Source organism: Limulus polyphemus, unplaced genomic scaffold, assembly GCF_000517525.1.
Source record: "Limulus polyphemus unplaced genomic scaffold, Limulus_polyphemus-2.1.2 Scaffold214, whole genome shotgun sequence".
NCBI classification, from domain to species: Eukaryota; Metazoa; Arthropoda; class Merostomata; order Xiphosura; family Limulidae; genus Limulus; species Limulus polyphemus.
In genome coordinates, this window is record NW_013665824.1 from 454,249 (window position 1) to 478,580 (window position 24,332).

At 33.1% G+C, this 24,332-nt stretch overlaps 1 protein-coding gene and 1 long non-coding RNA gene across 2 annotated transcripts in view; one reads left to right on the forward strand and one right to left on the reverse strand.

Annotated features, from left to right (window-relative positions):
• Positions 1-13,475: 13,475 nt before the first annotated feature.
• Positions 13,476-24,332, forward strand: part of LOC106478472 (phospholipid scramblase 2-like) — a 21,060-nt gene continuing 10,203 nt past the window's right edge. Inside the window, exons 1-5 of the mRNA XM_013939016.2 lie at positions 13,476-14,326; positions 19,974-20,097; positions 20,388-20,507; positions 23,102-23,179; positions 23,485-23,624. Of these exons, the coding sequence (XP_013794470.2) occupies positions 19,995-20,097; positions 20,388-20,507; positions 23,102-23,179; positions 23,485-23,624 (441 nt within the window). The 5' untranslated portion in view covers positions 13,476-14,326; positions 19,974-19,994. The remainder of the gene's footprint in view (positions 14,327-19,973; positions 20,098-20,387; positions 20,508-23,101; positions 23,180-23,484; positions 23,625-24,332) is intronic.
• LOC111085046 lies at positions 16,073-18,487 on the reverse strand. Its single transcript, XR_002609911.1, has 4 exons — positions 18,420-18,487; positions 17,847-17,960; positions 17,389-17,636; positions 16,073-17,108 (listed from the first exon to the last, which is right to left on the reverse strand). It is a non-coding gene; the product is annotated as an uncharacterized LOC111085046 (long non-coding RNA).

The window sequence follows — 24,332 nt, forward strand, 5'->3', positions numbered from 1 at the left end:
TATATATATATATATGTACACACATTCTAACCAGTTAAACGTATGTACAGAAATTCCTTACACTATACGAGATCATAGGTATATCATAAACACTACATAGTTCAATGATGAACAACAGAACGACGGCATCAACAATAAACATTTGACACATGTGCGTACAGTAACAAACATTTAATTTTTGAGCGTTTCGGAATATACATATTCCATCTTCAGCAAGCATATTAAACAGGGCCAATCATTAGGGGCAAAAATTGATAAATGGAAACATTTTATAAAAAGTAATTACAATACAGATTAAAAGGATGAAGTAAGTTATACTTGTATAATTTGTTTCGGTATTCTATTCCTTGTTTATTTGGTTGTCTTTTAATTTACTTCATCCTTTTATTCTGTATTTCATTTTTTGTAAGATGTTTCAATTTATCAATTTTTGTACCTAATAATTGACCCTATTCAATATGCTTGCTGAAGATGGAATATGTATATTCCAAAACGTACATGTCAAATGTTCGTTATTGCTGCTGTCGTTCTGTTATTCATCATTGAACTTCGATTCCCGTCGAATGAATCTGTCACTATATAGTTGTCTTCGTCTTGTCAAAAGTCCACTTAAGCCTATTCAATTCCTTTAGAATTTCAATTGATGAGCCGAACTAATTTTTTTTCTACTTCTAATGCACTAGTATTTCGTGTATAATTCATTTACGATTGTAGAGTGAGTCGCCATAGTTGTATATATATACTTGAAATACCGTCTGCCTTTATGTTTAACTTTTCTTTGGCCGAACTCTTTCCCCGTGACTTTACTCTCTCTTCTATATCGTCTGTCTTTTTATTTTTCCCGTTTATTGTTTATTATTTAATCGTCTGCTCGATATATCTTTGACATCAATAAATTTCGCGCAACGTTCTATAATCTCGACATCACTGAGTTATAAACACAACGTACGACTCTTACCAATTTACGTAACTAAACTTGTCATAACATTTACTTTAAAATAATTGCTTCTAACTCTCTTGTTATGAACAAAACTAAACAATCATAAAATATTCACTCACAAACTAAATGAATCAATAATATCTACACTAAACAGTCTTTTTATATCATGACAGAGAGCAAATAATAGTGTGGCAGTCTTGGGAGAATTGGCCACAAAACCAAGGAAACTTCGGATCTCTCTCTTGGTCACGGGTTGACATTAATCTCCCACTGCTGTTATCTTCGCAGAATTTGTAGAGACACCTTCCCTATCCAATGTGCGACCAAGGAATTGAACTTGAAGCCTGTTTATTTTTTAATACACTGGCGCACCATGCTCAGGGTCTGGGCAACAGGCTTGAAAGTGTAGTAAAACACCAAGATATCATCGACCAGATCTGGCATTTCTTTCCTTGTGGTTCTTCCACTGTTAGCTCTTTGCCTCTCGAAAGTAGCAGGTTTGTTACAGAGGCACATGACTCGTGCAGATCTGTCCGAGTACTAAAAACAGTTCTAAATTAAGTAAATGTTTTTTAAAAATACACTCTCAATTCACATTTGTTGTTAAAGAACATTTTAAATGTAAAATATTTTTCTTAAGTTTTTTGGTTCAGCTAATTTATCTCATTACTTTCCTAAAAATATTTATTCCTAAATGTACATATGATTTGCCATCAATTAATCTGTTTCCTGCTCAGTACTCACTAAACCTTTTGTTCACGTGGACCAGGTGAGTTTATTAAAATCGGTTTGTCCAAATTAACATTACACAAGAAGTGTTAAACACCCAATGTCTCTTGCATGGAAAGAAGTATATGAAGTTTTATACAAGTATAAAATATTTTAATTTAACTTAATTACACAGTATTAGAAGGTTATTTGTTAGCAAAGAAAGATAAATGACACTATTTTGGCTTCAGTATAAGTATAAACCAAAATCATTATATTTGCTGTGATTAGAAATAAAACACTATTCAGGTAATTATTATGCACACTATACCACATCACATTAAGCTGACTTTGTTTACACGCAATCATGAATTATATTGACATAATATTGTCTTCACATGAAGATAAACCATAGTATGTTGTCTTACTCTTCACAAAATGATGTCGCACATTAAATTGGCTTACTTGTGCAATAATAGTATAAATCTCTATGAATTCGATTTTTTGCATAAAATTTTAATTAGTGTATATACAACTTGAAGTTTGTAGGATGCTTAACCAAATATGTTATTGGTCAGACATGAGAAACTGGGGAACTCTAAGTTTATTTACAGGTTACTTAACACCATTCATTCTTAATTTGCAGCTTTTACTTAACCTCGTATCTAGAAACCATCAGCTGCACAGAGCTTATGAATGGACCAATCATACACAATATTTTACTCCACAGAAGTTTCTGATACATCCTTCTAGCACATGGAGACGACATATTAACTTCCATCAGTTCTAATCCAGATAAATAAGTAATACATCAAGAATAAAGCACTGATAAAAAGACATGTTTTATGTAAGACACTTTGCCCTCTGTTCTCTTATGTGATTACGTACAGTGATAGCTTAAGCTGTTGCCATATTTCATGTAATATACTTTAAACAAGAGAACTGGAGCCTGCTGTGGCATTGCCTTATATTGATTAAACATTGATTATGAAGATGTCGTTATTAATCACACTATTAGAACTAAAATGTTAAAGGTGAAACCAAAGAAGTATTTCTTGTGTGTTATTGACTTTACATGTGGTTTTGTCAATACAAAGTACAGGGTTTCAGATTAGTAACCTTTCTCGTTACCATAGCTACAAAAATAACAAATGCTGTTATTCTACTACTCACGGTGTTTTGAACAAAAGACAAAGCCTTTGAAAAAAATCTAAACTTAACAGTAATATAGATTGTATTATTATTAGATTTAGGCTAATACTTAAACTTAAAATACTTCATGAAAGTCGGTAAGTTATTTTATAAAATATATTAGCGCTTTAAACCATTTGAAACTTCAAATGTACAAATAAATATTTTGCAACTGAGGCCTTAATTGGTATCCTTTATACCACATAAATTGTTGTTGGATTGAAACACATGAAAGTGTATTCTCTCTCATATAAAACAAACTTACATTAGCGCGTGAGAATCTCCCTAAGTATCTGAAACTAAACTAATTGTTCTACAACATCTTAAGTTTGGTATTGGTTTTCCTTTAAATAGAATAATGCTTATTTTTGTCATTTTCAACTTGAGCGTCAGCTTTTTCCACAAGGACTTAACGGTCAGCTCAGCGGCCCTCTAAGGTTCGTTCTTAACCATCCCTAATTTAGAACTACTGACATGAGGGAGGGCAACCAGTTAGCAGCACCCGTTGCCTAATATAGAGCTACTCTGAAACATCATGATTCGAACCATGGATCTTCCAAATTGCATCCTGACACTGCAACAACTAGGTCGTGCCTAGATCTCTATAAAATCTTGGTTGTTGAAGCCCAAAGTTGTATTAAGCATTTTCATTAAGCAACTTCTGTGTGGACCACAATGTGGGCTTCTACACCCGTTCAAAGAAAAAGTGTAATCTTAATACAATAAAATATAAGGGCAGGTGTGTTGTTCTAGCATTAACAGAATTGTATTAAAAAAACAAAGACGTCAGATTAAAATAGAGCGAAGTTTCTCAACAAATCAAACTTTCCTTCACTGATGAATAGTGTTAATATAATATAAGGGAATTTACATGGATCACGATATCTTCGTTTGTAATATATGACAAAGAAACACAAAGGTACTTCTTCAGCCAGTGTAACGTTTAACGTTAATGTTACATATTATTACATCTACATCTTGGCTTCTTAGTTTTAATAACGTTAGTAGTAATACTGCTTGTAATTTGACCTGTAGTATAACTTCAGGCAAATGCTATCCTCTCACATTCTTTTATGAATCATTCATGAGTATTTGTATTCGAAACATGTAAATCTTTCGAAACGTCATACACTCCACTTGTGATATTTTTATATCACTTTAGTCCTCCAAGGTCTTCTCTACAATTGTCACATAGATCCAATTAGTTGCCTTCCATTTCATCCGAGCTTTGTATAATTAACGATCAACTTGATACTAGTTCAACTTTTGCTCTAATAAGTAGTACAGACAATGATTATGCTTCAGTTGAGTATCATCAGTTATTTGTGCTTCCGTAATGTACACTTTATCTGGTTAGTGTCTCAACAAAATCTATCGTCATTCAGAGTTCTAGTTTCTAGCTTCAGTGTCGTGACTATCTGACAATAAGACTTGTGTTGTTATAGCTAATACTAATGTGTAGATATGGAACTTAATGTTATGCAAGTGAATAGAAAATTAGATTAATAGTTGATTGTCAAAATCCAAAAATTCACAGGAAAACAGAACGTTACTTAGCTGTTTTTAAATGATAAAAAAGAACATCAGTAAGGAAAAATGTATCATGTGCACTTCTTGCACATTTCTATTGGTTTTCACATGTGTGTACGCATATATATACATACATATATGTATGTGTATTTATGTAATCATCTTAACGTTTGTCCTATTTGATTATCCGTTTTCGAGTTCTCTCTTCCATCTGTTACGATTCATCATGGCATCTTCCTCTTCAACAGAACAGGGTTTCCTCTATGTCCCCTCTAAAGGTATCAAACCATCTCTTTTTTTTTATCATCCTTTTGGTCATTTCCCTTCGATTTCTATCGCTTCTATCTATAATGTTTCCTGACTGTGTACAATAGTTTATTTATTTTACAAACTATCGTATCTACGTGCATAACTTATGCCCCCAAAGCTGTATGTCTTTGGGCTTACAACGCTAGAAACCGGATTTCGATACCCGTAGTTGGCAGAACACAGGTAGCCTATTGTGTAGCTTTGTACTTAATTACAAACAAACAAAGCACAACTTATTTCAAAAAGCAATACTTCGTAGCCTTATACATATTTTTGTTTCTTGTGACTATGGCGTAAGTTATTCTACAATGCAGTAATACACAACCGTGTACTTAGATTAATTAATAATGCGATGATTTGCATGTAGATAAGTTTTCAAGATTGTAAGTCCTTAAGGCAACATATTTAGGTTTTTACGTTTACTACGTGGTTACATTTATAGATTATTTTACAAAGCTGATCAAATCATATAGTTGTTTAATACAGTAATGCTGTCGTGGCTACATTGGAATGTTAAATTTTGTATATGACTTATTTTCAATTGTGATTTTTCATGACTATATATATATAAATATATATAAGTTATTATTTTCATTCCAATAATAGATATACCGTTACATTTTTATCGTGCTTGAATTTGAATTTCAGTGCCAGCAAATTATGTATATTTGTATTGTTTGTTTGTTTGTAATTAAGCACAAAGCTACACAATGGGCTATCTGGGCTCTGACCACCACTGAAACCCGAATTCTAGCGTTGTAAGGCCGCAGACATACCGCTGTACCACTGGGGGACAATTATGTATATGCAGTTATGATTGTTTGGTTACATTGTATGATGTAAATAGTAACAACAAGTTTTAATTTCAAAAATTCGTCGTTATTTCATGATGTCTTAAATTTTACTGAGTGGTTCAGCGGTAGATTTACGTAGTTGCAAAGTGAAAATCCGAGGTTTGATTCCTCGCGGTGGGCAGTGAGTAGATATCCAGTTGTTTAGCTTTAGCTTTTTGCTGAAACAACAACTAAAAACATTTTAAATATTCATAGATTTTGTTAGGTTATTGAATCAACTATACAAACAAAGCAAGACATTCTTATAACAAGTGACACACACGCTGTTTGTCTAAACATTCGAAGAAGGATCTTAATTTCTTGCATAAATTAAAATATGTATGCAAATATTATTATTTGATGACATTTCCTCCTTCTTTTTCGACACATGATACGAGTTCGACGCCTTAGAGAAATATTGCTTTCCAGAAACACTTCGAGTAATACCAATTGCAGTGTTTTATAGTAATATACAATAGAACTACCACACATTTCAAGTAATCGATCTTTTTATTTCTGTTATACAACACGTGTCAAACCTTACGTTGAAAAAATAAAAAAGAACAATCTTCTACAAATGACCCACAAGGTCAGTTGAAACTAGTTACCACAAAGTCGGTCAGAAGAAAGTATTTATCACAAGGTCAAATAAAATTACTTATCGCAAGGTGAAACTATTTATCACAAGATCTAATGAAATGGCTTATCACAAGATCAAAGTAAACTATTTATCACAAGGTCAGAGTAAACTATTTATCACAAGATCAGAGTAAACTATTTATCACAAGGTCAGAGTAAACTATTTATCACAAGATCAGAGTAAACTATTTACCACAATTTCAGTTCAAAATATTTATCCTAAACAACTATTTTCTCGTAAATGCACTTTTGTTTAATCAAAAGTTTAATTTGAACATGAGCGGTTTGAAACAAATTAGCGTCTCAGTTTACAGATGCATCAGACAGATTGCACTAACGTTTACTTGAGGTTTAGGTGATGTCTGTATATTTATGGCGTATTTCGATAAACTATAATTGTGTTTTATGTTTATTATGCGCGTATTGCTTTGTCCAAATTATGTTTATGGTATATTTGCTAAACTGTACTTACGTTTTTACATAAAACGTAAGCATAGTTTAACACAATACATCATAAACATATACAAACCGTAGCAATATGTATAGAATACACATAAAACTTAAGTATAGTTTAACACAATACATCATAAACATATATAAACCATAGCAATATGTATAGAGTACACATAAAACGTAAGTATATTTTAAGACAATACATCATAAACATATACAAACCATAGCAATATGTATAGAATACACATAAAACGTAAGTATAGTTTAACACAATACATCATAAACATATATAAACCATAGCAATATGTATAGAGTACACATAAAACGTAAGTATAGTTTAAGACAATACATCATAAACATATATAAACCACAGCAATATGTATAGTGTACACATTACCCTGTAGAACTTGTTAAGCTCATATCGTATTCGGTGTGTAGCCTGTATTTTCTGATCAATTTTTTTTTTCGTTATTCGTACTCGGTACAGGTTTATTGGTGGCCATGGCCTTTGGAAATTAAATATTCCCCCAAGGTGTTTGATGTGTACTTCTTTTAACGAGCAAACAAAACCATTTTGTTTGTTTAAAAACGTGACATGACGAGGAGAATAGGTCAATAGTTTCCCATAGCAACCATACACTACCTACTACAATATATGTATATGAGAGATATAGGTTTACTGCAGCAAGCAAAATATAATGATAATAATATATATATATATATATAGCTTTAGGCGTTCAATAAAATATGTGTAGTTTTTAATGTCTTCAAAAATCTATATTGATTTTCATGATGCGTATAACTCACCACATGAAGGCGCTGGAATAAATGTGACGATAATCACATTGAAATTTCGAGTGTTTAGATTAAAATAAGAGCCTACATACTGGAGGGAGTCACGTGAGTAGGGGGTGGTTGGGTGAAATCAAACCACTACCTTCTTGTCCTTGTGCCACAAAAGTTCCCCTTTTTTTCTGGGTCATTAAAATTGTCAACAACTATGAATAGACACAACTGATTCCACATTTTCCTTGCTGCGAAATATTAGGAGAAAAAAAAAGAGATTAAATGAATGCCACAGAGAGACTTGCAGGTCTTTATGGCGAAACAAACAAGCTGATATGCTATTAAATGTTAATACGCAGTAATTCACTTTTAGTATCAGAGCGTAAAGGCGTTTATAAGACACACTGAATGAGGATCTGTTTCCTTCTCATGTGAACCAGTTGAAAAGTGCTTTTTTTTTTGTCGTAAGCGCTTGCCCTTTCAAAGTTATCTGCATATTACTAGTTGGAAGAAATAGTAAATTTATTTTTTAGTATTTATTAATTTAGTTTTAAAGTGAAAAAATCGAAATAGATGCAAACCTTTGTTGAACAGAATTAAAATAAAAACCCTTCTGATAACATAGAATGCATGTTGAAGCGTGTTATATAACATTCACTTCATCTTCATAACTTTATCTTATATTCTACTAATTTAAGCAAAAAAACCTCACCACACTTAAGATTAATGTTGCTGTTTGTTTCGTTTCCATATTGAGAAGTTTGCTAATTCGGTTTCTTTGTCAGTTTGTTTCGAAATGTTTTCTTTTCAACCAGTGATATTAACCCATAATATCCAGTGTTTAAAGTGGTTTGCAAATAGTGTCGGTGTGCCCGCATTTGGGAAGGAGTGGGGAGAGGGTGGATTTTTGTTGTTCTAGCGTAAAGACCAAAGTCAAGCTAAACGAAATTGGTGTGAGTAAGGTGTTTTGTAGCAGTATACCATTAGCTGGTATGTCATACCGCCATTTGTTTCCGTACCGGTATTTATACCGGCTTACTTTAACCATTGGGAATATCACTTAAACTACTCGTTAGTTATATTTTTGACGTGTATTACAAATGATCCAGCGCTTTTCTCAATAATGTTGAAAGTCATAATATCAGTGCCGTAAAGAACACAACAAGAACTTGGATAAGAATATTCGCTGACTTTGTAGTTATGTAAATTGTTTTCAAATTAGAATTATCTCGCAATCCTAACAGTTATCTATATTATTTACTTTAAAGAAATTCCCAAAGTTGACAAAGCAACTGTTCTTAAGAGTAACCCCGCATTTACAAAATTAAATATTACCAATTTTGCTTATTAAAAAATAATAACAAAAGTACTTCTCAACGCTAGACTCCTCCCACTTCCGGTGACTCAGAGGTAAATCTGAAGTGTTATAGTGGTAAAAATTGGATTTGAATGCTCGCGGTGGACACAGCACAAGTAGCTGAATTGTGTTTAACAAAAACAGTTAAAGTTAAAGCTTTGTGTTAAACAACCAACTTAAAATTTAAATATTAAGCCCTAACTATATGCTGTATTTTCAGCTAAGTTTTCGCCAAAGATAGTCATTGTATTTTATTATCAAAGCTAGAATGTTATCTCTGTTTGACTCATTGTATATAATTGAATCTAACTGATAAACAAATGACTACTATAACAATGAAATCGAGGTATTTTCTTTATTTTGTTTAATTTATCCTATTCGTTCAATTTTTTTTTTCTTATCTTACATTTTAACTATTACATGTTTTAGTTTCTATGCGGATGAATATGATATTTTCTCTCTTTTAAATATTTTGTTTGTTTCAACATTTTTGCGTGAAACGACACAAAGATTATCTACACTAGCCTTCTCTAATTCCTAATTACTAAACTGGAGGGAAGGCAGCTGGTCAACAGTATCCACTTACAACTCTTAGGCTGCTCAGATCGATAAATGGGAATTGACTGTGACACTTATAATACATCCATGGTCGCCAAGAGCGAGGCGCTAATTTGCGGCAACAGCATATGAACCATGTACTCTTAGATTCACATTCGACACGCTAACAACTAGGCCACACCCTCGCTATTCTTAAGAGCAATATATCTGATGAGAACTATGAAATATTACATCATTTTCATTAAACGTAGCAGATCTGAGGCTTAACTTTCCAAACTCGGTAAGACATTTTTAAACTAAAAACGTAATTCGCAAATGTTCATGGGGGTTTACAACATCCACCACACAAGTGGTTTGGGACTGAATTAATGTAAGAAGATTAATACAATAGATAATTCATTAGTGATTATTTATAATAATTACATTACTTTCGCTCTTAAATATTCAACTGGTTTCTGTAAAAATTCTTTTTAAGTGAACTTTTCTTTCGAGAGCAATCGTCAGTACCTTGACATGTTCCTTCAACTTTCAAGATATAATTCAATAAGCTAAGTTTGTGTGTTGTTCTACACAATGGTCTATCTATACTCTGCCTTACGCGGGCATCGAAATCCAATTTTTATCGTTATAAGCCCTCAGACTTACCACTGAGCCACTGTTGGCCAATAAGTTAGTAAATATTTCGTTGTTTTTTGTTTTTTTTCACGACTACCCCAGAAACTATTCGTCTGCAACTCACAGAGCTAAGGACTATTGTTTCGGTTGTACCCTTTCTCTAACTGTGCGTGGACACAAATAAGATATACTGGAAATATAACACTGAAATTTTTGTGTACAAAGTACCACAATAATATGTCCATTATGTGTCTTTTTTTTTTTTTTAAGATAATGTTAACAAACTGTTAAGAATACCGTATTGGCAGTAGTTATTGTTAATATCCCGAAAACTTGTCTAAACTTAACACGTTAGGCCTACTTTATAGTGCTATAATAATAGCATTAATACTTAAAGAGATGAAACTACTACTTCTAAATTTATACTTAATAATAGCAAAAGATGTGTTCGTATATTTGTATGGCGTTTAATACTCAGAAAACCAAGTAATTATTTGTGTTGAATCAACACCCACATCTATGCAGGTAACCGAAAATGACCAAAATGGCTGAATGAAACATAGAGGTTGCGCGTGTCGGCATAGGTCAACTAACAAAGAACCATTTGCACGATTAATGAATGCTGCTGCCAGTAACTTGTGATATAGCTTGTAAACTGTCTTCACTGTGTTCACCTGCTAAGTATTGTGACATTGATTAATGAACTTGACCTATGAAGAAAGAAAAACATTTAGTTATCTTACACCTTGGACGATGAAGTATTGAATTATGATACACCAGAATATATTAAGGTAATTGATGGTATATTTGCAACATCGTAGGCCCATTTTATACAATAGCCTTGCTCTTGGCTTGGTAGCTTTAAATGCTAGTCTAACTATACCTTTTTGTATGGCTGTATGTTGTTGATACATATTAATATTATTTTTACTAACAGGTCGATTCACAGATTCTTTCCAATTTTTATAAATGAGAATGGTAGCAAGTAAGAGAGAGCCCAATACACGAAAAATTTACGGGTAAATTCCGCTTCCTCAAAACAAATAATAATCATTATGAAGTGTTTTTTTTTTCATAAGTCTTTCTCTAATAGTAGTTATTTAATATTTATAAAAATTAATAAAATATCTAAGTTCAAATTTGAAACATCCTAAATGAGGTTGAGGTTATAGTTTAAGTTCAATCTAAGAAATTCATTTTTGTAGCACGATCCACTTACGGCAGCTACCTACTGGTTTGATTTGTTTTGAATTTCGCGCAAAGCTACACAAAAGCTATCTGAGCTAACCGTCCCTAGTTTAACAGTAATAGACTAGAGGGAAGGCAACTAGTCAATACCACCCACCGCCAACTCTTGGGCTACTCTTTACCGACGAATAGTGGGATTGGCCTTCACATTAAAACACCCCCACGGCTGAAAGGGCGAGCATAGTCGGTGACGGAGATTCGAACCAGTGATTCTCAGATTGCGAGTCTTAACCTCCAGGCCATAAGCTACCTAATATTTCATATGATAATTATAATTTGAAATGACAGTTAACATCGAGTTTATTGAAGAAAAGGAAATAATCTACACACAGCGTTTTGCTGAAGTTAAATCAACGTTATGAAGTGTAACAAAATCAGTTAAATTTAAACGGTCAGCTCGGTTTTTATGGAACAGTAGTATTGTGTGTGTGTGTGTGTAGGACTACCTTAAGACTACCACGTGAAACAGAGATATTTCAGGATTCTTGCAATCCTACTCATGATTGGTCAGCTATAGAGAGAATATGGTTTGACACTTTCAGAGAGATTATTAATTTTGGTTCTCAAATGTGTAAAGTGCTGGGTTTTCTTGTAGATTGATTATTGTATTTTCCGACCGTGAGTTAACTCAGTGATTAGTGTTTTGGGTTAGTAATCGAAAGGTTGCAGATTCGAATTCCACCTAGTCGTTGTTCCCATGAACAACACACTCAGCTGTAAATCTGGTACCGTTGTTCCCATGAACAACACACTCAGCTGTAAATCTGGTACCGTTGTTCCCATGAACAACACACTCAGCTGTAAATCTGGTACCGTCTAATAGCTGAGAGGTTAACCTCCAATGGGCAGGTATTCCGTTCAAAGGAAAAGGGGGAAACATTGTTATCCGCTAGTGTCACAGTAAACCCAAAACCTTTAGACACGTGCTGTCACCTGAAGGCTTTGCAGAAAAGAAAAGTTCAGCACCGGAAATGATTTGTTATATTGCACGGCTTTGATCATAGCCGTTAAGATAAAGTATTATATTATATCTTTTCTTATAAAAGTAATTTTTAAATCACAAAATCCTCATTAAAATATATACATATTTCCTCACAAGTAAACTGTTTATATCAAAATTAATCATTTCGCAGTCAGCTCGATATTTAATTAATGTTAATTTCTAGTTAAAACCGCTTCTACTTACTGGCTAAAGACAAATACTCTCGGAATAAATATCAATGAAGGAAAATAATTTTGAATTAATCGTTAAACATTACAAGAGGAAACTGTTTTTATTAGATATAATTTAAAGAATAAATAAATACTGGTTTTTACATTATAGCCAAAACACTATTTAGTGACACAAGGCTATACAATGGGCTATTTGTGCTATGCCCACCACAGATATCGAATCTCGTTTTCTAGAGTTATAAGTCCGCAGATTTACCGCTGTATAACTGGGAGGGCCACAAACTTCTAATACTATTGTATATGTCACCATTTAGATGCTGTTTATTAGACGGTTACAAAAAAATAAAATAAAGAGTGCTTCTTATTCTTAGCCACCTTTCAAACATTGATCTAGCTACAATACTTTTAATGAAACTATTTATCTATATTGCTGTGAAAGTATCGGTTAAAGGTTGAGCAGCATGGTAAAAAAAGGTTAACTTTATGTATGAAGCCAAGAGAATAAACGAACAAGAAAATCGTCAAATAATATAGGTGTTTTATTTCATAACAATTAGATTTTCTACAATTGTTTCAGTTGTTAACCGTCATACATCAAATAGTAGATAACGAAATGAAACTTCTACAGATTTAGCAGACATGCATTGTCGGAGAGCGAGTACCTGCAGGCTATTGTGAGGGGACGAACCATTGTTGTACATCATGCCTTGTTGAAAACTAGATTGTTTTATTTTTGTTTCGCTTATGTTGTGCTTGAGGAAAGGTTAATGACATAATAAGACAACTATTTTATCAAACTTTCAATGTGGCTGACACAATAGTGATAGATGGGACTAGGTAGGTCTACCGGGCTAGTTCTGCCCACACATCTCCTCATCTGATATCAAGATTCATCTGTTAAGATTCTTAAAGTCTCTAAATTGTGACTCTCACTGACATAAAAGTGTTAATTTTATTCTACTCCCACACCCAACTCTTTATCCCCTCTTCTGTTTCTCCAAATAAAACATTCTAGGAAAGCCACTGATCGTGTTATTTACAGATTAGCATTTCATTTCTTATCATACCATATAGAAAGATGTTAAAATTGGAAACTAAGAGACCTTGCTTGATATAGTGCATCATTCTCCTGCACAATAATAATTTCACTATTGGAAACTAAGAGACCTTGCTTGATATAGTGCATCATTCTCCTGCACAATAATAATTTCACTATTGGAAACTAAGAGACCTTGCTTGATATAGTGCATCATTCTTCTGCACAATAATAATTTCACTATTCTAAGTTCTTGGGATGACTGATCTGATGAAAATAGACGAAACTCAAGTTTGCAACGACACAAAAGTAAAGTTTATTGATTTAACGCAGACAAATTAATCGAAGCGTCCACAGAAAAACTGGAGTACAACTGCTTTACTGGTGAGAGTACTATAGTCAAGAAGTTTGGTGAAAGTCTGATTTAAGCTGAGAGAATTACCCATTATATATACATATCACAATAGGATCAATTTTCACAGAGTCCACTTGTCACTTTACTATACTATGCACAGCAACTTCTTAGCTAGAATAATCGTGTAACCATATCAGTTTGATTCAATGATCTAGCACCCAAATGAAAAGGTGTGAATTACCTTCTTCAATGATCTAGCACCTAGCTGAAAAAAAACTGGTAGCTGATCATTTTGTACAGAATGATAAATGACATGCTCATTGTCGAAGTTACTTCTACTGAAATTCGCTTTTTAAATAACATAGCTACTGCGTCTTTTAGGCCGCGCGTAGTTAGGGTACCGTGATATGATAGGCGAACAAGCTGACACCTGATTCGTTGAATCTCTCACGTCATTTCTTAGGCTATAATAAACGGTGCAAGAGGATAATATATCTCAGTGCGTGTAGGCAGATATGTTTTTATGTGTCGTGTGAAAGAGTGCTGTAAAAGGACAGTTTGAAAACATCGCTGGAGGCAAATCTGAGATTTTAGGGTAAGACTTCATATTTTATTGGATAATTATCTATAACTTAGCTTGCACAACATCCTTACGTTTTATCTTTTGGAGAGAAAATTTTTTATCGTAAAAGCAGTAGTAAAATAGCAAATTTCTTAAATAATGATGATGAGCTGGTTAAAAGGTATGTTACAATAGCTAGCTCGTTTTATCCAACAATAATTAAATTTGATTGTTCAGTATAAAGCAGCAGCTAGTAATTTAAGAAACACAAGTAAGAGCTTTCTTGTGGTAAGAAGACTGGAAATAATAATCGAAAATTTAAGAATCCAACCTCAGTGACTAAGTCCAAGTTGTTGATGACAGATATCCAGATACAGTGAGTTTAATAACTGTTTTGTAATTTCTAACGAGTTCTATTTTAGGAACATGATTGATACTTTTATATTTTTGGAGTCAGATACAACTACCTTTAGATGGCGAATTTGACATGGGAATAATTAACCCAGTCTATCAATATAGAAAGTTGTACGTATTATCATTAGTAGTGTTCTTGAAAAGCTCTCATGTTTGGTGACTTTTCATGTTCTTAATCTATACTCTATGTATAATAAGAATTATTAAACTCTGATACACATTACACTGTTATATTTAACTAAAATCTTACATGTATATATACATGATGTATGTACACTGTAGGTGTTTGTGTGTACGTTATATTATTGGTTACTGATATGGTTACTGTCGAAATTCACAATAACTGTACTACCATTGATGTTTTAATATACGTTAAAAATTGCAAAATTAACTAATAGGAATTTATAATGTGTGTAATACAGCTATACCAAGGTAGTAACAAAAACCTGCTGGTAAAGCGAGTAAGACAAGGGATGTTAAGGCGATTGAATTAGGTAAAAATGTTTTTGTGAACCTGTGATATACTTCTAGGTAAATCCATAGAAATGTATATATATACATATAACTCAGTGAATCTTCAGTATTTCTACTTTTGCATACATCGATGGAGATTGGCCGACACTTGACTAGAACAGCAGGTACTACAAATGGCAACAGATTTCTTTGTTTTGTACAAAAAGAAGTTTCAAATGACCAATAAAAAGATAAAGAATGATCCAATAAACGTGTATTTATTGATTTTAACAACTGAATAATGAAGAACAATTAAAAGTCAACATAAGTTAACCCTAAACTAAGTTAACCCACAATATTGTGATACTGCATACGAATAATTTTTAAAATAAAGATACTCACTCTATTCAATATTAAAACTACTTTTGCTTATCATATAAACTACTGTACTAAAATTGTTTGAAATGCAACTATGTTGTAGTGACGGTTATCCAAAGTTATCAAGTGTCTTAATTATTTGTAACTTGCAACCTTTGCTGTAACTTGCAACCTTCCTTGTTTGGTTGGTTACTATATCCTGACTCAGCGGTTAGTCTGAAAGTTTACGACGCTAAAAATCGAGCGCAGCACCGATAATCCATTGTGTAGCTTTGTGCTTAACAACGAACATACATTTAGATAAAACAGTATATCCTCCAATTAACCATATACATACAGCTATATTGAGCTGCAAAGATAAGTAGGAACGGTTTAATCTCTAAATTATGTGTGACGTAAAGAAAATGAACATGGCGTACATTACATTTCAGATTTTTTGTGATGGATTACCAAAATGTTTGTACTTTCAACTATATTTAATGTATTTGTGTGTATTTTGCACAAAGCTACAAAAAGCTATCTGCGCTCTCTCCACCATACGGAATCGAATCACGGATTCCAGCTTTGCAGTTCCTTAAACGTACCACTGACACAATTTGATTTCCCCTGATCTTTGAAATAAGTTAGACTTTTAGAGCTGTTAGCACATCTTTAGAAAAACCGGACACCTCAGTCACATCCATCTCCAAATTCTATCGTTCGTGTTATTTGGGATCAATTGATAGAAAGAATGCCAAGTCCTGCCCACGTAACGATAGTGTATTAATTTATTTCTACAATAAAGTTTGCTATAACCACAGTCTCATGTAGGCTTAAGTTCACAAACAACGTTTCAACAGAAATTCCGACATTAATTGCAGATACACTTATCTTACTTATAGAACTAATGGGATTGAGTAACTGAATAGACACAATAACTTTCACTACTAATTCTGAACTTAGTCACTCCTGATTATTTACTAAATACTTCATTGACTTCTCTCTACTCAATACTGCTCATTACCTCACTGCATCTATTATTTATAATTTGTCCTTATATCTAGATAATTAAATATAGTTTAAAACACGGCCTTTTCCTTGGATTGTGAAATCTCTTTACCGTATAAAGAAAAACAGTACACTAAACTGTATATTCACCAAGTCTTTATGGTGGTTTTTGTTTCCAAGGGTTATGGTATACAAATGGAATGACCTATTGTCCCTTATTGCAACTTGATGTCCTGTCATTGGGGTAGTTTTCCCCAAGTTAGTGTTTTAACGAATGTACTAGTGGCTCTATCCTTGGTGATCCTCTGGAGGTAGTCTCAACAAGTACCCTAGGCTCTTCAGCAGGCCGACTTTCCACTGGCAAATTCTTTTCTAGTCCTGTTCAGCTCGCTGTACTTCTAAAGACAATCACAGAGATTAACCTCTGGACTTGGTCCAACTATTCTTCTGGATTTTGTAAATCACATCATTCATTCTTTTTAGAACACAATTTGTCACCTCTTAGCACCTGCTTAACTATGGAGTTTCTTCTGTGGAGGTTGTATAGTCACGCAATGCTACCTTGATGGAATTCATAGATAAACTAAACGATAGAAGGAATAATAAGTGAATGATAAACAAAACCATAACAAAAAAATTGAATTCGCTACCTCACACTTCTTCCTCCTTAGAAAAACAGAGTGATGAAATTAATCACTTCGTAAAAATATTCGAATTCTCATATCCTTACTTTTAAATCCCTCTTTATATTGACACCATGAATCCTTTACAGATTAAGTACAGATAACTTACAAGAAAATTTCAATTCATGTTTTTGAATCTTCAGCTTAATCTTGTCAACTTCCGGCTCTGGTTCGACTTACCGGAAGTTTCACAATTCGAAGACCAGCTAACTACGATAATCAACTCTGCCATATGGCTGCAATGTCCTTTGAGGAGGACACACAAGTAAGTCATCAGCAGGTTCTGTTGAAGGATGAGAAGTGGACACACCAGCAGAAGTCGTTTATCTTGTGGGTGAATGACCTCCAAGTTTTCTGTAGTCGACATTTTCACTTACTGCAACTGCTTAGGATGATCACCATTTTTTTCAGTGTCGAGAGAATTTTCGCTAGGGAAATATATATACATACATCTTTATGTTAGAAATATGAAATCGTCTTATAACTGCACCTGATCTAGAATCTTTTAATTCATATACTAATGGAGTAACACACTTCGTAACTTCAAAAGGTCCATTCCCCCCTTGGAGCCAAATTTGCAGTAAAATTATTTACTGCAGAAGATAAAGAACGTTCCTTAATAATACTAAATCACCTACTTTACATGCGTCTGAGAATCTCTTATGGTTGTAGGGCTTGCTGCTTTCGCTTCTGAGCCTTTTCAACGTTGGATTTTGCCTTTTGTATGACATCTTGTAATTCTGCTCGTTCATCTACAGTTTGAGGTGTTGGATATTATATCAGTAAGTCTCAAGAAAGAAAGATATCTCATTACAAGCGAAATTTGGCTAGCATTTAAGATGTAGACTCATGAATAGAGATTTTAATAGCTAGAGAAAATTCAGATAAATTATTATCCCAAGTTCGATGATTTTTTTCAATGTAAGCAGATACCATTCTACCAATATTTCTATTTACTCTTTCAGTAACGTTAGACTGAGGATGATATGGAGCTGTAAAGAAATGTTTAATTATCATAGCTTTATAAGTTTCATCCATCAATTAAAACATAAATTGTCGTCCATTATCAGATAAAAGTCTTTGGAATACCATATCTATACAAGTATTCATTAATTAGTTTTTCACAATCACCTTCGCAGTAATTTATTTTGGAGAATATAATTCAACCCATTTACTGAAATAATCTGCTACAAACAACAAATAACTATTACCTTTACTAGATTTAGGTTAAGGTCCCGTAATGTCTACTCCAATTATCTCACCAGGTTTCATTAGTTTAATGTTTTGCATAAATCCAGCTGGCTGCTTCTGATCAAATGTGGTAGTTTCACAAATATGGCATGACAACACATAATTTTTAATGTATTTTCTCATACCAGGCCAATAACCATGTCTGGATAATTTTGTATATTGTTTTACGGACATCTAGATAACCAGTCATAGGATGATCATATAATTCAATTAACATTGCCAATCTCATTGTTTTGGGAATAACTGGTCTGAATTCACCATTGCTAGCAATCCTTTTTTGTGTAATAAAGAACATTGTTATGTAAGACATAGTGTTTGGATTTACTTAAAGTCTATGTAACTATAGTAAAATCGTTTGGTAACAACCCAGCTTTTAAATAAGAGTAAATGCGCCTATATTCATCATCTCTAGCTTGTTCAGTAGCCAATTGCTCTCTCGTGTTAACATTGACAATGGAAAAGGTTTGGTGATAGCTTACTGATTTACATTTAAACCAGATGGTTGTAGGGTTCCCAGATTGTAGATTAATCTCCTTTCCAGTCGTTCTTTTACGTGAATGTCTGTTGGAGCACTAATAAGGCCAAGAATCGAAATGTCCTCAACTGTGTGGTTGTTGATGGGGATATGTTTGCCTATAGGTTTATCTTGGTTCCCTGTTTAAAATGGTTTAGATGTTCTCGTGCTCGATCGCTGAGTCTACATATAGTTGGCCTACAGAACAAATATCTTGTTACCTTGACGAAGTTTTTATTCCATTGTGAAATTACAAACCCACATAAAGGATAACACTCATGCGAATACTTTAACTTCATCGTGGATACAAAATCATTGTATACATCTATGCCACACAATAAGGGTTTAATTAACCCGATAATTTATTTTTTACTGTTACTGAAATTTTTCGTACCCTGATAAGCGCTCGACAATTTAACACAATCTAATCTTCTTATCTCCAAACTGTATATTTGGTAAAAAGAGAATGACATTTCGAGCTAGCGCTGTCCATCAAATTGTACAGCATACAACAAAAGGTGCATGCGCAGAATTTAAAAATTGTGTATGTAAATTTTGTGTTTCCTCCATATAATCTTTAGGTTCCAAAAGCTGTTACACCATCTCTCTTCTAAGTTCAGAAATTAAAGTTGCAAGTCGTAAAATAAACCTAGTTACGTTGCCTTCTTGATGTTTTTATGTAGTATCGTTTATTTCAAAAAATAACTCAATGCTTTTTTCTCACCGTAAAGTGATAAAAGCTTCAACGTACATACAGATATAAATCTAATGTTATGTCTATGGTAAGATTTAACAGAAAATCTATTTAATTGTAAATAAGAAACGTGTAGCATAGCCTAATTTCTTCTGGTATTTCGCTGGTCATCAGTTTATATAAATTTTTGTCTGTTAGTAAACTTCATACAAGCATAAACACCAAGTATCTCTGAAAGTAAAGATTTCAGTAAGTGTTTAAGATAGTTCGCTTAATAATCAAAACTTTGATATGTTTTCTCTTTAGATAAATAGAGTTATTGCAATAATGGCAGCTCCATATAACTCAGAACCTGGACAGGCATGGTATCCATCTTCATCTGGTGTAGTTGGAATACCACCAGCTGGCGGAGTAGGTTATCCACCACCAGGTTGTGTTTCTTATTTATTCTTCATGTATATTGAGTGTATATTGTTCGCCAAGATAGCTTCAAAAGTTTTCCAAAACATTTTTTCATAAAGTATTGTCTAAATATTTTTGAATAATAAATTGCAATCAGTAGTATATATCATAGATGGTATGTCTTGAATAGATTGTGGATTTGTGTTTAGAAATAATATTAGTTCCAATATCTAATGATCTTCTTATGTATGCGTATACCATAAGATTAAGGAAAAAGGTTTTGTTTTAATTATTTTTAATAACTCTTTTTGTCTTTAGGACCTGCAGGTGTTCAGTGGATGTCTCTTCCCTCGGCTCCCCCCAATTGTCCACCAGGATTGGAGTATTTAACAATGATTGACCAACTTTTGGTACACCAAAAAGTGGAACTGTTAGAAGGTTAGATTAAATAGAATTGAATCAGTTCTTAAAAGAAATACTGCAGAAGTAAACCTAATTTTATACTACGATACTAACAATGATCAATTGATGTATGCACAAACAGTGTATGTAGAGATAGATTAATATTTTACGCTGCCGGAAGCCTCGTCCAAGGATTACTGACGATACTTTGTGGAAAACATTTAATAATGTTTTCTTTCAATTATTTTTCTTTTATCAAATTAAAGTTGGCTGCTCTATCCTTCATGGGTTCTTTCTTTATTTTTGGTTTTCAAAAACGGTATTTATTCTGTGGCGGAAAGGAAACAGAGGATATATGCAACAAGTTAAATTGTTTCGTTTAAATATCATTTATTGTTCCAAAATTAAACAAATCAGTGATTAATCATAGATATTCTCACACTCAAAAGAAATCTAGAGAGACTCCTTGTTATTCAGTGGTGTATTGTAAGAGCTGCATAACAGAATAATTATCAAAGAAGAAATATACACTCTTTGCAATATAACCTAAAACAAAGGTTAATAGAATCAGTACATCCTGCAGAGGAAGAGTAGATGTGAGACGGAATATAACTTAATGGAACTAGTTTCTCTGAGTTTGATCATAGATATTTCTAAAGCAATCATTATCATGGAAGTTAGCCGCTTAGATGACATAATGGAATGCAAACGGGCCTTGGTAAACTTCCGTTTAGAGAAACAGTGTCAACATTAGGTCGAGCCAACTGGTAATGTCGCAGTGATTTATCAGTACATTTTGTAAAGAGTTGAGAAAGCAGAACGGTGTTTTCATTACTACCGAGAAGTTGGGTAACCAACTGGTTGGATGAACAATGATGGACATGATATACGTCTGTAATCCCTAAACTACACATTGAGATCCTTGAAGAGATCTTACTAAAATTCACATCATTCCATTGAAACCGTAGGGTCGAATATCCAGACGTAGAGCCATTTTGATTTTCCTTTTACACTAACTTTCTGTTCTATAAGCAAAGCACCGTTGTCATGTGACTGACTGAATACATATCTTAAATCAACTCTCTTGGCAGCCAAGGTATATTCTAAAATATCAAACCCTCAGCAAACGAATCTCCTACAATTTCAAGTAAGTACTCCACAATACAGAATTTTACAGAATTTTTACACAATTTTATCATATCTGACACCAGTTGACTCTTGGTCTTAATAGTCAGGATCAGTAACGTGAACTACGGTAGTGCTGAAATTTCCGCTTTTTTAGCCTCGGTGGATATACTTTACTGTATTTTATCAAAAATATTTGAAATTCTCCTCTTTTGTGATTCAGGTCTCAAGAAGGTAAGGATTGAAGCACGATCACCATGTGTATTCTTCAGTCCTTTATCTTGGATTCATCATAGTTTTCTGTAGTCATCTCTTATTCCAATATGACAGACGTCAAAAACCAGCATTGCTCAACTATATGCTTCAAATGCACATAGAAATGTCATATAGTCATCCAAAAATTGGCATACATATAGATTGTTATGTGAAAATTCGTATAAAAGCAAGACCCGCCGTATTGAATTCATATTAAGTCTCATAACTTATCTTTATAAACATGATAGTACTGTCTGTTAACTGTTGTATGTTCATGTAACTACTTCGCAAGTTGTGGATGGATCTTCACCAAAATTCGTATGGAGGTTCATTGGGTCCATGGGAAGATACATACAAATTTTCAGTTGTGCGTTTTGCGGTTTTTATGTGCGTTTTTTAATTGTTTACCACTACTCCCCCCCCCCTATTAATGGATCTTCACCAAATTTGGCATGGAGGTTTGTTGGGTTCATGAGGAGGAACATGCAAATTTGCGGTTTCATATCTTGTGTTTTGCTGTTTTTATGGGCGTTTTTGTGTTTTTACAGTTACATATAAGGGACATAACTTTTCATGTCCCAAGATAACCTTTCATTAATCGTTAATTTACATAACTTCCGTCCAGGGGGCGGTTATTCCAGCTAGTAACCTAATATTGTTGTTAGTCTATGTACTGAAAGTATAAAATGAAATGTATAGACAACAAAACTAGAAAATATTTATTGATTTCTTAATTTAGAGTCACCCCTGATTAAAGAGGTTTGTTTGTTTTTTATTTAAAACGTTGGTGATATAACAGAATAGTTTAATTCAGTAACGATTTAAGTTTGAAATTCATGTAAACGCACTACCCGTCGCAGATCTTATCTCACACAAGTTCAGTATTAAATCCATATCAAATATCCTAACTTATAATTTAATAAATTTCTTAATATTATCCTTTTTTACTTTCTTATATTTGTTAAATTGAAAGAGAGTAAATTCACGAAATAATGAATTATCATACATTAATACTTCAAATTGTTTAATGTTTTACAGCTTTATTCAGAGACACTACTAATAAATTTAGTCTTAGTTTTTAAGATGTGTTTTTATCGGTTATCACGTGTACTGAACAAAATTATTTACTATAATGAAGTAAATTTAAAACTGTCATAGCTCTGCTGAACATAATTCAGAATACACTATGATGTGTCACATAAGAGTGTAGATAAATCACTATTAATTCATTCTTAATATTATTGTTTCAGCTTTCATAGGATTTGAAACTGCTAATAAGTATCAAGTGGTAAACAGTATGGGCCAGAACGTATATTTTGCGGCTGAAGGTAAGGTAGTTTTTTGATAATAAATTTTGAGTTACTTGAAATAAAGTATAATAGTAAGTACTTTTTGATTGGACAACTGCACTTTGTTTATTTATACATAACTTACACTCCTTCCTTATCTTATATGTTAAGCCAAACTAAGAAAGGTGAGCTCGCATTAAGTCAATATATCCCTACTTTAACTTAATGAAAGTTTAGAAAGGTCTAAGAGCTGACCATCACAGCGATTATAATAGCAGATATCAAATCAAGCTGAAATAACTGTTTAAAGGAGGCATTTATTAATATGTGAAATATGATTTTAGATACACACTGCTGTACAAGATACTTTTGTGGTCCAATTCGTCCCTTTGATATGAAAATTCTGGACAACGGAGGTCGCGAAGTTATTCATCTGTATCGTCCTTTACGATGTGACAGTTGTTGTTGTCCTTGTTGTCTGCAGGTAAGTATTATTGTTTAACAACCTTCAGGATACTATTGTATATGATGTATAATTTAAACAACCAGAAAATGAAATTTAAAATAGGGCAGTTCCCTAAACACTAATATGCCTGAATAATGGATTATCCACAGTAGAAACATGTAACAGCTTTGTACACATATTAGAAATGTTACTGTGTAGATACAGTTTGGCTGTCAATATACAAAATCATTCTATAAAGTTTCACATGACTTGCTGCCGTAAATTAGCTTTGAAATAAACAACTAACTTAACACTCTGTGGTATACATACATAGCATTTGTTTCTAGCTTTTTTGTGTTATTATAGTATTTATTCTGAATTGATTATTTATTTTGTTTCATTATATACTCTGTATACATGACGGTTTCACATAACATGTGGTCGGTAAAGTCCATAACTTGAATTTTTTTAGCTGTTTTTGTTCCTTTGTTACTCCCGAGTAATTATTTCCTGTTCTGCCAATGAGAGATATTGTTACAATACTGCAATGCATGGACTTGAACAGCAGTGTCCTTCACTGGTAGTTGAGGTCATATGTAGAGGTTATGGCTACATCTATGTTTGAATGAGAATGAACAGTTGCTCTGGTTATATGCTGTGGAATGCTGGATTTAAACAATCTGGTACGTTTATACTATGTCAACAAAACAAGTGCACACACACATGTTTTTGTTACGTCTGTTTTGA